Consider the following 13,537-nt stretch of genomic DNA (forward strand, 5'->3'; position numbering starts at 1 on the left):
AAGCACCATGGACATCTCTATGTCACCAAATTTATAGCATATGGCTGCCCTGTATGTTGGTCCCGTACGGCCGAAACCCAGGTCTTCATTCTCATTTTACTGACTTATTCTGACCGGGGATACCATCTGAGTGCAGTTGAGTAGGTCTGAGTGCTAACTTCCTCTAAGAAACAAAACACAGAAGTGTTTTGCCCCACCAGGACCAACATTGTGTAGCCCTGTAATATATTTGTCTCCAAGCAAATGTTCTCGTTCTAGACAGCCGAAAATAATATTGACTTTTCAGTAATTACATGAATGTTGTACCAGTTTGGCTCCGGCTATGCAGCAAAAGAATTGGCAATATTCAGAATACAATGCCCATCCTAAGCGTCATAAACTCCAACTGCCAAGATGGAAGGAGATCAACTTGGGTAGAAAGGTGAGTAACTGGTTTGATTAACTGTATGTACTGTGTACCCTATCCTGTTATAATTTAGTACATCAGCTTTTATATTGCATGTTGTCTGATGTAAGTTCTGAGTTGTAAAACCCCATATTAGTTGTATTTAGATTAAACCTAACAGCCCACATTCGGAATTGACTATGAAGGTTTTAGGATGTGCACATATTTTCAAAACAATATATATAAATAAAACATAATTATTGGGATAAATCTCTAACTTTCTTTCCTTATTGTTTGTCCTGGTCATAGGTGATTCTCATCTCCATGCCTTAGTGGATAACATTGTCCCTATGCCAAATCAGGCTGATTGCACTGGTCAATCTTCCATGACTTTTGGCTTCATGTCCACTCCTGGACCAAGAGTTTCACATCTGATGGCAGATGTTTGTGGGGAGGTGTTACCCAAAGGCCTTGTCCCAGACATAGTATGTCTGATCGCTCCTGGTAACAACCTTGAAGCCAGCCCATCCATTGCTCAGGCAGTGGAAGAGTTTAAAAAACTCCTTGCCTCTAAGTTGAGATGGCCTCAGGTAATACTTTAACTGCCATTACTAGTTGTATGAACATGTTACTGTAAATGAAATGTGCAATTTCCCTGACATTTCTGTAAATTACTCAAATCTGTCAATACCACATCATTATTTTCAGATATTTGTCCTTGATTTTCCACACCGCATTGATAGGAAAAAGGACCTAAATTACCAAGAACTGCTGGCCCTGGAGTATGAAAACCAAGCATGGGGATCTGGATGTGACTTACAGAAGGGAGATGTCCAGGGCCTTCTGGCCCTACGAGCAGTGGCTGAAAAGATTAATTTGAGCAATTATTTTGAGATGCCAATTACGGCTACACTTTGTTTGAGGAAATACAGGTCATCGGTACAACTAGACCTCATTGTGCTGGGGTCCAAATTGTAAGCTAATTTAAGGTAATTTCTTTACTTACTAGTAATGCAAGTTCAATATTATCCACTGTTACAAATATCCACTTTTTAACCTCAAATATTCAAATAATTTACAAGGTGCTGTCAATGGTGGTGTCATCTGCAACACCCAGATCCCCATCAATGGTCAGCCTGACATGGACTCCTTAAACCAGTATGAGAAAAAACTGCAGGGCATACTTCAGCCACTACAGAAGTATCTGGCGTTACAGTATTTGGCTTTACATGCAAAGGTTGTGGACATTGTTCTGAAATATGAATTTTATTATCATTGTGGGAATTTCAAAGCCTATCTCAGATAACATTAATTCATTCATTCAAAACAAAATTAAATGTTCTCTTTTATATGAATTATCAGAGAAAAGGTTATTGCATTAATGTCAGAACATATTCAGCAGATGGTGAACGCCATGAAAAAAGTCTTGTAGGGCTCACCTACATCTCTAAAGGTGTTATAACAGGCTAATGACCAGTCAATCTAAGTCATTGCATATAACTGTATAGTCTCAATTTGTCAGTTTTTAAGTAATACGTTGGTCTCTTTTATTTTGAAAATTTCCTAATTTTCATGACCCGGAAGTGTTTCTTTAATGTTGCTCACAAGCCCCTTGATTAGACAGGATTGTCTTACTCTAGACACTCTCCTGAACATTTCCTACATTGCTTTCTCTGTGGAATATTAATTGGTTTATCAGCTGTGAGGCAATATGTATTCCATATTGATTCAGTTAGTGGCATTGTCTGAATGTTGCCCTTGAAACGTGTTTTAATACCCACTTTTTATTGAAATTACTGTTAAATATGATCATATATGAATTGTTGTCAATGTTTTGAGAGGTACATTTTCTTAAACAATTAATAATCTCAATTTATGTCAGTAAATACGTTGAAGTAATAAGTTGATCACTTATTTTGAAAATGTCCTTATTTTCGTGACCAGGAAGTATTTCTTTAATGTTGCTCCTAAGACGCAGATTTTTTTCCATTGGTTATTGTTATTTTTCAAGGTATCATGGCCGACCCTAGAGACAAGGGACTTCAAGATTACAGAAAGAAATTGCTTGAGCACAAAGAAGTTGATGGACGCCTGAAAGAATGTGTGTACTCGTTAATAATAAACATCAGTAGCTAACGTATGTAGCCAGGCTTTACAGACACTAACTAAATCAATACAGCTGTCCGCAACGCATTTACCAAAATGTATCGTAACAACACAATAGTTAGCCATTTATCTAGCTATAGCGTACAGCCATTAGGCGAACACAACAAAAGCTAGCTATAGCATTTGTTTTGTACCAGCTAATGTAAACTGGCTAGCTTGTCGACTCGATACGTATCTACTGTGTAGGCTACTGTAGGACGAAACTACAGTACAGTAGATATATCTAGTTGCAGTACAGTAATGTGTAATACTACGAACGCAATAAACTAGCGGGACGTCCGATTTGATGTAACCGTACAATATTGCAGTATAAGCCATATCGTGTACCGAGCAAGCTATATAAATCAGTTTATAACATTAGCGAGCTACGATACCTCTGTACTGTACTATGAAATAATTCGGTCCGACCTTGTTTTATCTGTGTCAGTTGAGCCACCGACCAGAGTTGTTCCGGCCTAAATTAACCCATCACGTCACAGGTGTCAAACCTGTTCCACGGACGGCTGATTGTCTGCAGGTTTTCGCTCGTATTTACACTTGATTCATTAACTAATTAATTAGAATCTCCCTTCACCTGGTTGTATAGGTCTCAGTTGCGTACAAATTGAAAGTTAAACCCAAAAACCAGCACTACGCGCTCCGTGGAATCGGTTTGACACCTGTGCTTTATGTGATAAAGGTTTACGTAAAGAAATTGGTTTTAGTTAAAAAGTCAGAACCAACTTAATGAGTTGACTTAAAATGTAATATTGAGAAACAAATTAAATATTGCATCTTAATGGAATGAGAATAAAATAAAATGTAAGGTATTGTAGTCAGAGGCAAGATAGTCAAATATTAACAATGCCTTCGGATAGTACTCAGATCCCTTCATTTTCTCCACATTTTGCTGTGTTACAGACTTAGTATTTAAATAAAATACTTCCATTCTTCCTTGTAAATGCTCCCAAACTCAATCAGAATTAATGGAGAGCGTTTGTACAACATCCATATTAGGAACATTAACATTCCTCCCCAGAAACTCTGTTTTTCCTCTTACTCAGTCATCACCCCTCACCCGGTCAAACATCACCCCTACCTTGGTCAAGTGTCCGCTGTCCCCTACTCAAACGTCATCCCATTTAAGCTTCATCGTCAGTCCTCCCCTGGTCAATCGTCAGCTCTCCCCTTGTCAATCGTCAGTCCTCCCCATGTCAATCGTCAGCTCTCCCCTTGTCAATCGTCAGTCCTCCCCATGTCAATCGTCAGCCCTCCCCTTGTCAATCGTCAGCTCTCCCCTTGTCAATCGTCAGTCCTCCCCATGTCAATCATCAGCCCTCCCCTTGTCAGTCGTCAGCTCTCCCCTTGTCAATCGTCAGTCCTCCCCATGTCAATCGTCAGCTCTCCCCTTGTCAATCGTCAGTCCTCCCCATGTCAATCGCCAGCCCTCCCCTTGTCAGTCGTCAGTCCTCCCCATGTCAATTGTCAGCCCTCCCCTTGTCAGTCGTCAGTCCTCCCGTAGTCAATCGTCAGTCTTCTATCAATAGAATGATTTGCACATCATTGAATTCTGTTTTTATTGACATTTTACGCAGCGTCCCAAGTTTTTTAGGAAGGCTGTTTTACATGAGATATACTGTTTCCCATTTTCACTAAATTTGCACGTATTTCAAAAAACATGGGATATTGTCTGAAGATTGATGGCAGAAAATTATTTTATGAATTATAAATAATTAGTAAACAAAGTTGGTTTTAATTAAGATCAAGTTGCATGTAAAAAAAAAAAAAATCTGACTGACACACCTCCCACGTGTCTCCTGCGAAATCCAATGTTGGCTAGATAGGAGTAGAAAAGGGCTCCAAGCCAGAGTTTCTTCATGTTTAACTTTTCTTTCTTTGTCTCCACAGTGCGTGAACAGCTGAGAGAACAAACTAAACAGTATGAAAAATCTGAAAATGATCTGAAAGCTTTACAAAGTGTTGGACAGGTACAGACATTTCTATCCCAAAACATCAGCATCATTGAGATAGATTGATTTTAAAAAAAATTCAATTTTCTTGCTTGACTCTTCTTTTCTCCACAAGATTGTTGGTGAGGTCCTTAAGCAATTAACAGAGGAGAAATGTAAGTAAATTAGTTCTGTATGGAAAGTCTCTCCATCCTGTGTATGATGTTTGCAGATTATTTTTCATTATCTTTATTACTGTTAGGTACCGTTTGATCAGTAGTTTGTAGATTCATCTTCTCTTACACCGTTGGAACTATTAACTCCAAAACAACATTTAGTTCTTCAGGCTGGCCCAAATTAGATTGATACTACAGTATATAAATATGCATATATTTGCATTATTAACCCACTAACGCTAGTAATAACACTTAAAGCGTTTAAGACCATTATTATAAGTTATTTCAAAACTTTAATTATTAAATTAAAAGCATCATAATTATTAATTATAATAATACTATCCTCTCTCGTTGAATTTAGTCATTGTCAAAGCAACTAATGGCCCACGATATGTGGTTGGCTGCAGACGGCAGGTAGGGAAAACTCATAGCCTCGTTACAAAATGTTTATAATTTTTATGAGTTGAAATGTATTATGCTTGATATTTAAAAAGTGCCAACGTTATCTTTTGTCACACAGCTGGACAAGGCTATGCTAAAACCTGGTACAAGGGTTGCCTTGGATATGACCACTCTGACTATCATGAGGTGAGTAGGTCTGCCCTGCCGGGTCTCAAAAAGACAAACATGTATTTGCTTTGTCATTATAGGGTATTGAGTGTAGACTGAGGGTTGAAAAAGATGTTTAATCAATTATAAATGATGTCAATAATGCAACAAAATGTGTAGTGAAGTGAAGGGTTCTTCAGTTTCTGCACTGTTTGGTTAGGGGCTTTTGCTTTTCTACTATTTGGTCAGGGTCTTCCACTATCCATGAAAACCCTTCTACTGCAGTGTTTTCATGGATTTGTATCTTCTTGCTATGTTTTTGCTCTGTATAATTTGTTTTTCTTAAATTCTCGCTAAGTAGTGGTAGTGTGCTATGCCACCATTCATTAGCTTATTACACTCATGTGTCTATAATATTCAGTAATACCAAATGCTGCTAGTTTACACTGTTATGTATATTACTGCCATACTTGCCATATCGAAATGTTCAATAATACTACCCAGATTGTTGCTTTTTTAAACTGCTGCTAGAGTACAATGTTATGTATATTGTTGCTTTATTTTATAATTTTTTGTCTGGCTATATTTTCAACTCTTAACTCTCATTACGTAGTTGTTGGGTGCCATGTCACAATAATTTGATTGTGCAGGATGACGCTGTGTTGTTTGGTGCATTTGACAAATAAACTTTGAAACTGAAATTTTAACATTGAAAATATTCAATCAATTAATAACACCTATGTATGTATTGTGCTGGTCTACATATGATTTTCTGCAACAGTCTTCCTATGAAAAGCATTTTCTATCTTATAATATAGCACTGTAACCTACAGTACTTTTCTAAATTGTTAAAGAATCTGAAGAAACTGGGAAAGAAAACTTGAAGACAGAAAACAGTGGAAATAATTATGCATTGGATAATTGGTACTTAAAGGTCAATTCCTTGAGGGACATTTGAGGGAAAATCCAGTAAATTGCTAGCTTAGCATCTGGCACCAAGGTACACACCGTGACTGTGAGAAGTCTTACAAGAAATGGCCATCCTTGATTGGCAAAACATCCTTCAGCACAATAATGACCCCAGTCACTCTGATGATTAAGACCTTCTAGTAGCTGAAGTCTGCAGATGGAAACATCACATTTCAGATTGACCAACTCAGTACCACAACCTCAACATGAAGCTATTTGGAACCACTTGAACAGGGAAAGAACAAAATGCACTCAGTCTACAGTCTAGAGATGAGTTGGAAGAATTTAGAAAATGATTTCAATGTTGTGTTTTACGGGAAGCCAAACAAAATACTGACTTGTTTTAAAAACAGAATACATTTGTGTTACTTTTCATTATATTCCTGGTTATTTGTGTTTACTTCAATATTTTATGGATTTGTATTACAAATATACACATACTCCTCAGAAAAATGTCTTTAAACAAGACTTTGGCCCACTGTATATTATCAGTAAGTGCAAGGGCACAAGGATGACCTATTGTTGTGCTTTTTCCATATGCAGGTACCTTCCTAGAGAGGTGGACCCCCTTGTTTACAACATGTCTCATGAAGACCCTGGCAGTGTCTCCTACTCTGAGATTGGAGGCTTGGCTGAGCAAATCAGAGAGCTCAGAGAGGTCAGTGTGCAACAGACTACTTCATCTACACAGTATAGAGTTTGCCAAGAAAATGAGTCAACTGACTGCAGATAAAACGCAGAGGGATAGTGAGAGATGTGTGTTATTTCAGGTGATTGAGCTGCCTCTTACCAACCCTGAGCTCTTCCTGAGGGTGGGCATAATCCCTCCTAAAGGCTGCCTACTCTACGGACCTCCAGGTGAAGAGATGAACTGGTGTTGTTCTCAAATAGCACTACAGTACATATTTGTCTGATGGCTCCAGAAGCCAGTAAATCGCTGTTGTGTTTTCATGGATTTCAGGAACCGGAAAGACTCTCCTGGCCAGAGCTGTTGCTAGCCAGCTTGACTGTAATTTTCTGAAGGTGGTGTCCAGCTCCATAGTGGACAAGTACATTGGTGAGAGTGCGAGACTGATCCGAGAGATGTTCAACTACGCCAGGGACCACCAGCCCTGCATCATCTTCATGGATGAGATCGATGCCATAGGTACACGTTACACACTTTTGTTCAGTCACCTTGTTAATTCTATAGAGCTGGGATTTTCCAACTCAAAATCTTGCGTCGCCTCTGTGTCGGCATGGTAAAACGCAATTTTGTGCTCATACCCTAAATAGCCTACCAGCAAAATACTGCAGTGAATGTGTAGGAAACTTTGCGTTTGAGAGTTATTTTGTGGAGTAAACAGATTGCATGGTTTACTGTCAATCTGGCAACCTTGCATACTGGACCTTACCGGTCCTGACATCATGCAGATGATAGACGGCGAAAAAACAAGTGGATCCAACTTTTCTTTCACACCCAAGCATGTCTTTCTTTCACACCCAAGCATATTTTAATAATACTTAATAACACTTAAACTACATCCACATTTCGGATTACCTCTAGTAGAATCACTATAGCCTAGAGTTTGCAAGACAGACAAAGATGACTGGTGAAAAGATGATTAGATTAGTGTATGTAGGCTACTGTCCCCAACAACATTATATATGTAATAGACAGTGTAAAAATATACAATAAACATACTTAAGTCACTAACAATATAAATATATGAACGTAAAGATTCTGGATCAGTGCAAGCAGCGTAGCCAAGTACAGCTGAAGGGAATCGAGAGAGGGGTGGTTGGATGATGTGGTGTCAAGGCAAGAATGGAGAAAAAACTATGCAACAAGGCTGTAATATATAGAGCTCTGATGAACAAAGTAAAATTAACAAGAACATAGTATAACAGGAAAATAGACAACAGTAATATTAACTGTGATTGTGGAGGTTGATAAATGATCAAATATTTTTTATGTGATTCCTGGATCATAGTTATGAACATAGTTTTGATGCTCAATGGTAAAATGTTTTCGGGAGGCCCAGACATAATGAAGACGGAATGGTGCTCTGTATGCTAGAAGCCTTGTAGAAACAATGTGTTTGTGGGTTTAGGAAAACAGCCAAGTAGAAACTATAGGCTGGATGCATTTAAATCACATACAATGTCCTGGACAGGCAGAGGAGAACATGTTAATATGTAAAGAATAGGTATATTGCTTGTATTTTAGTTGCTATTACAGAGGACATTGTGGTTTGCATTTGCTGCCCTAAGTGGACATGGACAACAGATTTAACACTATAATAGTTTTATTTTTCAAGTGTGTAGCCAGATATTATATAAAGTATTTCACAGAGGGGTGTCCAGTGGAGTACGGGGTAGCGGGGGTTTGGGGCCAGAAAAAAGACACATGATCTGAGTCGTTATGTCTGTTTAAAAGGTGGCCGTCGTTTCTCTGAGGGGACATCTGCAGACAGGGAAATCCAAAGGACATTGATGGAGGTGAGTCTTACAACAGAGAAAAACAAACTAAACTGATTCACTGATGTTTCCCCTATATTATTTTAGCAGCAGTGACAAAATATTGTTTTTTCATTGACCGCTTCTGAAAGGCAGCTCTGGCATAGAATGTGCACAAATGTAATTCTTTTGCTATGAACCTTGCCTGTAAGTTATCAAGTGTCAAAAACACTTGATAATTTGTAACACAGCTCTTTTTACTGAAGTACGAGCTGTCTTTGAATCTCTTCAAAATACTTGGTCAAAGAGGAGAGTCAATATTTTGTAAAATATTTTATGACATCAGGGCATAGAAAAAACTAAGAATAGTAGAGGTTTAGTGTCCAAATAATAACAAATCACTAAAAGAAATGAACACCTTTATAAAAGGTTTTATTGGTTGAAGTTTGACTGAACAGTCTAAAACAAGAACACAAGAATAAAAGCTCCATTACAACCAATTAGAATGTATTGGTTTCCATTCTAGGTTCATGCACCCCTGATGGTGATTTTTTTGAATACTACTTTGCTGCCCCCTCGTGCATTTTGTCGATGTTGCTGCTGGTCAGTTCTGTATATTTTGCATTGGAGCCACGGGGGTGGCTTGCCAACTTAATACGGGAGGAAGGCCTTGGAATGGTGGGGGCTTCAATATCTTGTTGTTGCTTGCTCTTTAGGGTTTTTGGCTCATTATCTGTATAAGCAATTTGTGACAACTGCTGATGTGAAAATGGTTTCATAAAATGAAGATTATTGATTGATTGGTGACGCATTATCAAGCACATTGTTTCCATGTGTATGGCACCCTTTCTTTTACTTTCTTCTAACCATTATTTTGAGCCATCCTCCATTCACCAGGCTACGTGGTAATGAATTGATGGATTATTACAGTAAGGAATGATGTTAAGCAGTGATTTGCAATAAATATTATTTTTAAAGATAAAGATAGGAATGATATATTGTGACTGTAATGTAATGTGTATTTGACATTTGTTTTGTCTTTTGGAAGTCTTTAATTTAGCATGAAAGATCACTTTGGAAAAGTGTTTTAAGTAATAGTTTTACATTTTATTTTCTAGGGAAACATTGTACATATGGTTATACATGTAATAAGCCCAAAATGACATCACATAGCAGCTTTCAAAATGTAAAATAATCTTATTTGCCCTATTACAAAATGTTGTCTTTGCAGCCAAAGATAACTGCTGAGCCTCTAGTCTAAAATGTTTGGTCAGATTCAGCATTGGGCACATCTCCCAACACTGGCATTCTAACATTGCCGCAGCACCATTTAAATATTTAAAAGCTGAACCTGGAACCACTTGGTTTTTGTCTGCCAATTTAGACTGAATATTTCCTATCCTGTCTAGCTGCTGAACCAGATGGATGGCTTTGAAACCCTGCACAGAGTGAAGATGATCATGGCCACCAACCGTCCTGACACGCTGGACCCTGCCCTTTTAAGGCCAGGGAGACTGGACCGCAAGATCCGTATGTTTCCTCTTGAGAACTCAAACTCCTTGGCCTGGTTTACCAGAAGCGTCTTTTCGGGAAAGCAGGCTAACTTTGTTGAATGAGTTTTGTTAAATCTCCAAGTATGCTGGTTAGAGCATCTTACCAGTTAACAATAAATTGTGAGGTTAAAACCCCAATTGGCTAGGCGAAGAATCTGTAGTTCTGTCCCAGAGCAAGACAGTAAAACCTTAATTTCTATACGCAAGCTCTTCTTGGCAGTTACTCACACACAAAGGTTGGATCAACTGCAGAAGCAAAATCTCGGTTGGACTTTCTATACAAACTTAGAATTATTCCCGTTTCCAAAGGCTTTGTTTCACTTAATTTGTTAAGGATTCATCATCAGTGTGGTGAAATAATTTACATCATTAGGTAAGATTGGAATATACGTTCTTAGTCACCTTTTTCAGTGTCTAATAATATATTTCACAAACATTCTCTTTGCATGGGGTTTTGAGAAACATTATGGTAAATTTTTTACCTTGACAGGACAGATGACTTGTTAAAATACTTAACTGATTCGGAAACCAGGGCCTGTTTTAAGAAACATTGACACTCATCTTGTGAAAACCTTATGTTCTTGTCAGCTAGGAACTTCCCAAAAAGAGTAGGGCAAATGGTTAGAGGCTATGAAATAGGTAGACCATGGTAATTCACAAAGAACAAACAAGTGGGCTGTTCAACTGCAGGCTTTGTCTCCACAGATATTGAGCTGCCCAATGAGCAGGCTCGGATGGACATTCTGAAGATCCACTCTGGACCAATCACTAAGCATGGGGAAATGGGTAAGTTTAGGGACTAGATAGCTTTGTATGACTAGGAATGGCAGAAGATCTTACATGGGATAAACACCAATGTTCTGTACAGAACAGAGGTGCTTAGCCCGCTTCTACTTCAGTTGCCAACAAACCACAACATACGCAAACATTCACTAGTAAAACGTGTTTATGCTTACATTTACATGTTTTATTAGTTATTATGCTTTGTCATGTTTTAATTGCTACAGACGCAAGAAGTTAATGTTGGCTCATGTTATTGTTGTTTGTGCCTTTTAAGCCTATAAGTTGATCAAATTGTCCCACGTGAAATTTAGGGATAGAAATAGCAAGACAAGAATGTTTCAGTCCGACTGGGTAGAGTCCATTGAATGTAGAAGTTATATAGAACTAACCGACTGGGTTGCATCTATAAGAACCAAAACATGACCAAGCATTAATTCACTAATAAATAATGTATATTAGTAACAAAAACATACATATAATATTATTTTTGTTAATATATAAAATTAATAGTAAAAATTGTAAAATAGTAATACAGTCTCTACTACAATATGTTGGTGTTGATTGGTTTCTAGATGTTGTGGTTTTGTGGCCTTGTACGTCATGATTAGGGTCCTCAAAGACAGACATGAAGACATCCAGCTGTCCTGTATATGTGTGGTATATGGCCAGTATACCATGACTTAGAGTTGTTTCTAAGCATGTCTCCTCATTAATAGCAACAAGGCATCTTGGGAGATTGCTATTATAAACCAGTGGCCAACACAATCAGAGCAATAAAAAGTGATGTGATGTTATACCTGTTGTATACAGTCAAAGCAAGGCAAGTCTATTTGTCTAGAAACAGATGTAGCATAAAAACATGGATAAAGCGAACAGACAGTTAGGTTTTATTTGTCTAGAAAGTGTTGGCAAACGGTTTATAATTTATTTGCATATTTATTAGTTTTTCTAGAAATTCATTTATCATAAAAGACATGCATAAGGCTATCAGATATGAACCACCTAGTTTATAATATTAATTGTATTTTCATTCTGTCTTTAAATTGAATTTCTTTGCAGATTATGAGGCCATTGTAAAGTTGTCTGATGGATTTAATGGAGCGGATTTAAGGAATGTGTGCACTGAAGCAGGTTAGTACAATTGTGCAATACACTAGATCTGTATAACAAAACCAAAAGCCATTCACTCACTGTTGTGTGTTTCTTAGGTATGTTTGCGATTCGTGCCGACCATGAGTATGTGACCCAGGAAGATTTCATGAAGGCAGTTCGCAAGGTTGCAGAATCAAAGAAACTGGAATCCAAGCTGGACTACAAGCCTATATGATAGTACCACCAACCTACCTAACACAATATATATGGTAATAACATAATTTGGGTGTGAGTAGAGTATATGTATGGGGTTTTACAGTATTCCAAAGGTATATAAAACCATAGACATGGTTTTAGATGAAGCAATATTTTTTCATAAAAATGCAGAATACTTAAACTACCAAACATGTCTTATCAGATTATTCTCTTTATGCCTGTCTAGATATTATTGATTAATAGTGAAAATATAAAGTCTATATCAAATAATCAAAACCATGTTGCATGTTCTTTCTCATGATTGTTTAGTCAGTCGGTAGTCTAATGCAAAATAGTTTTTGTAAAGCATGTCTACATCTGTCCAGTGCTGGATACATTTTTACCATCTTAAAGTTATCATAACAACTTGACTAAATGGTGGAAAACCAAAATGGACATTTCTGACTAAATAAAACTAGTGACCACAGGTTAGTATGCTGATGTGACCACAGATGAATGTGACATGCGTCACCATAAATGATGGATACACGTCGTCCGTCTATCAGACAACAGGACTCATCCCTGCAGCCGATGACCACTCATCGACTGTCTGTTCATTCTCAGCACGAATTCATTAAGATTAATGTAAATGGTTTGGCTGGCAAGGACTCAAATGTTCCTCCTGTCTTTGATGTTGAAGTACATTGGATCCAGCCAAAATTAAAACAAATCATGTCAGACTTTTCATTTTCTGTTGTAACCAACAATATTTAAGTGAAAAATGTATAGATAATCCTCCTGAAAAATTATAAACTGGCAATACGTTGCTTGTACAAGTGTGCTATCCTACAGGAAAAGCTGAATTTAGGGCTAATGAGAACAACTTGTTGATTTCAGGTGATTGCACATTTCCTTTGTACATGATTTGGGATGTGATTGGTTTAATCTGAGCTCAGTTACAATCCCTTTTATAAAGAGTGTGTATTACGTGAAACAACTCTTAGCGGTCATATATTGGCTATATACCACAACCCCTTGTGCCTTATTGCTTACATATATATGGGATAGTAGCAATATATTGTTCACTAGTATCTCGTATGGGTACACCATGTTTTAGATACGATTGGCCAAAAGGTGGTGCTATAATAGTTTAAAGCAGGCCATTTATTTTCTACTATGCAGAGGACAGTGAAGTACTAATAAAAGAAATGATAGACTTATTCGACTGCCAAATGGTTTCTAATGCAATGCCCCAGCACTAAAGACAGTATTTTGTATTTGACCCACAGAAACCCTAGTTTT

General features: G+C 37.6%; 1 protein-coding gene across 1 annotated transcript; it reads left to right on the plus strand.

Moving 5' to 3' along the window:
- The first annotated feature begins 2,375 nt into the window (after positions 1-2,375).
- LOC105015522 (proteasome (prosome, macropain) 26S subunit, ATPase, 6) lies at positions 2,376-12,523 on the plus strand. Its single transcript, NM_001304182.1, is given in 13 exon segments — positions 2,376-2,486; positions 4,439-4,518; positions 4,616-4,655; positions 5,017-5,069; positions 5,176-5,243; positions 6,717-6,831; positions 6,944-7,031; positions 7,135-7,320; positions 8,593-8,654; positions 10,022-10,142; positions 10,871-10,951; positions 12,008-12,079; positions 12,157-12,523. Coding segments are annotated over 13 exon segments (1,170 nt in total). The 5' UTR covers positions 2,376-2,401; the 3' UTR covers positions 12,276-12,523.
- Positions 12,524-13,537: the final 1,014 nt, after the last annotated feature.

Source organism: Esox lucius, chromosome 15 (assembly GCF_011004845.1).
Source record: "Esox lucius isolate fEsoLuc1 chromosome 15, fEsoLuc1.pri, whole genome shotgun sequence".
NCBI lineage: Eukaryota > Metazoa > Chordata > Actinopteri > Esociformes > Esocidae > Esox > Esox lucius.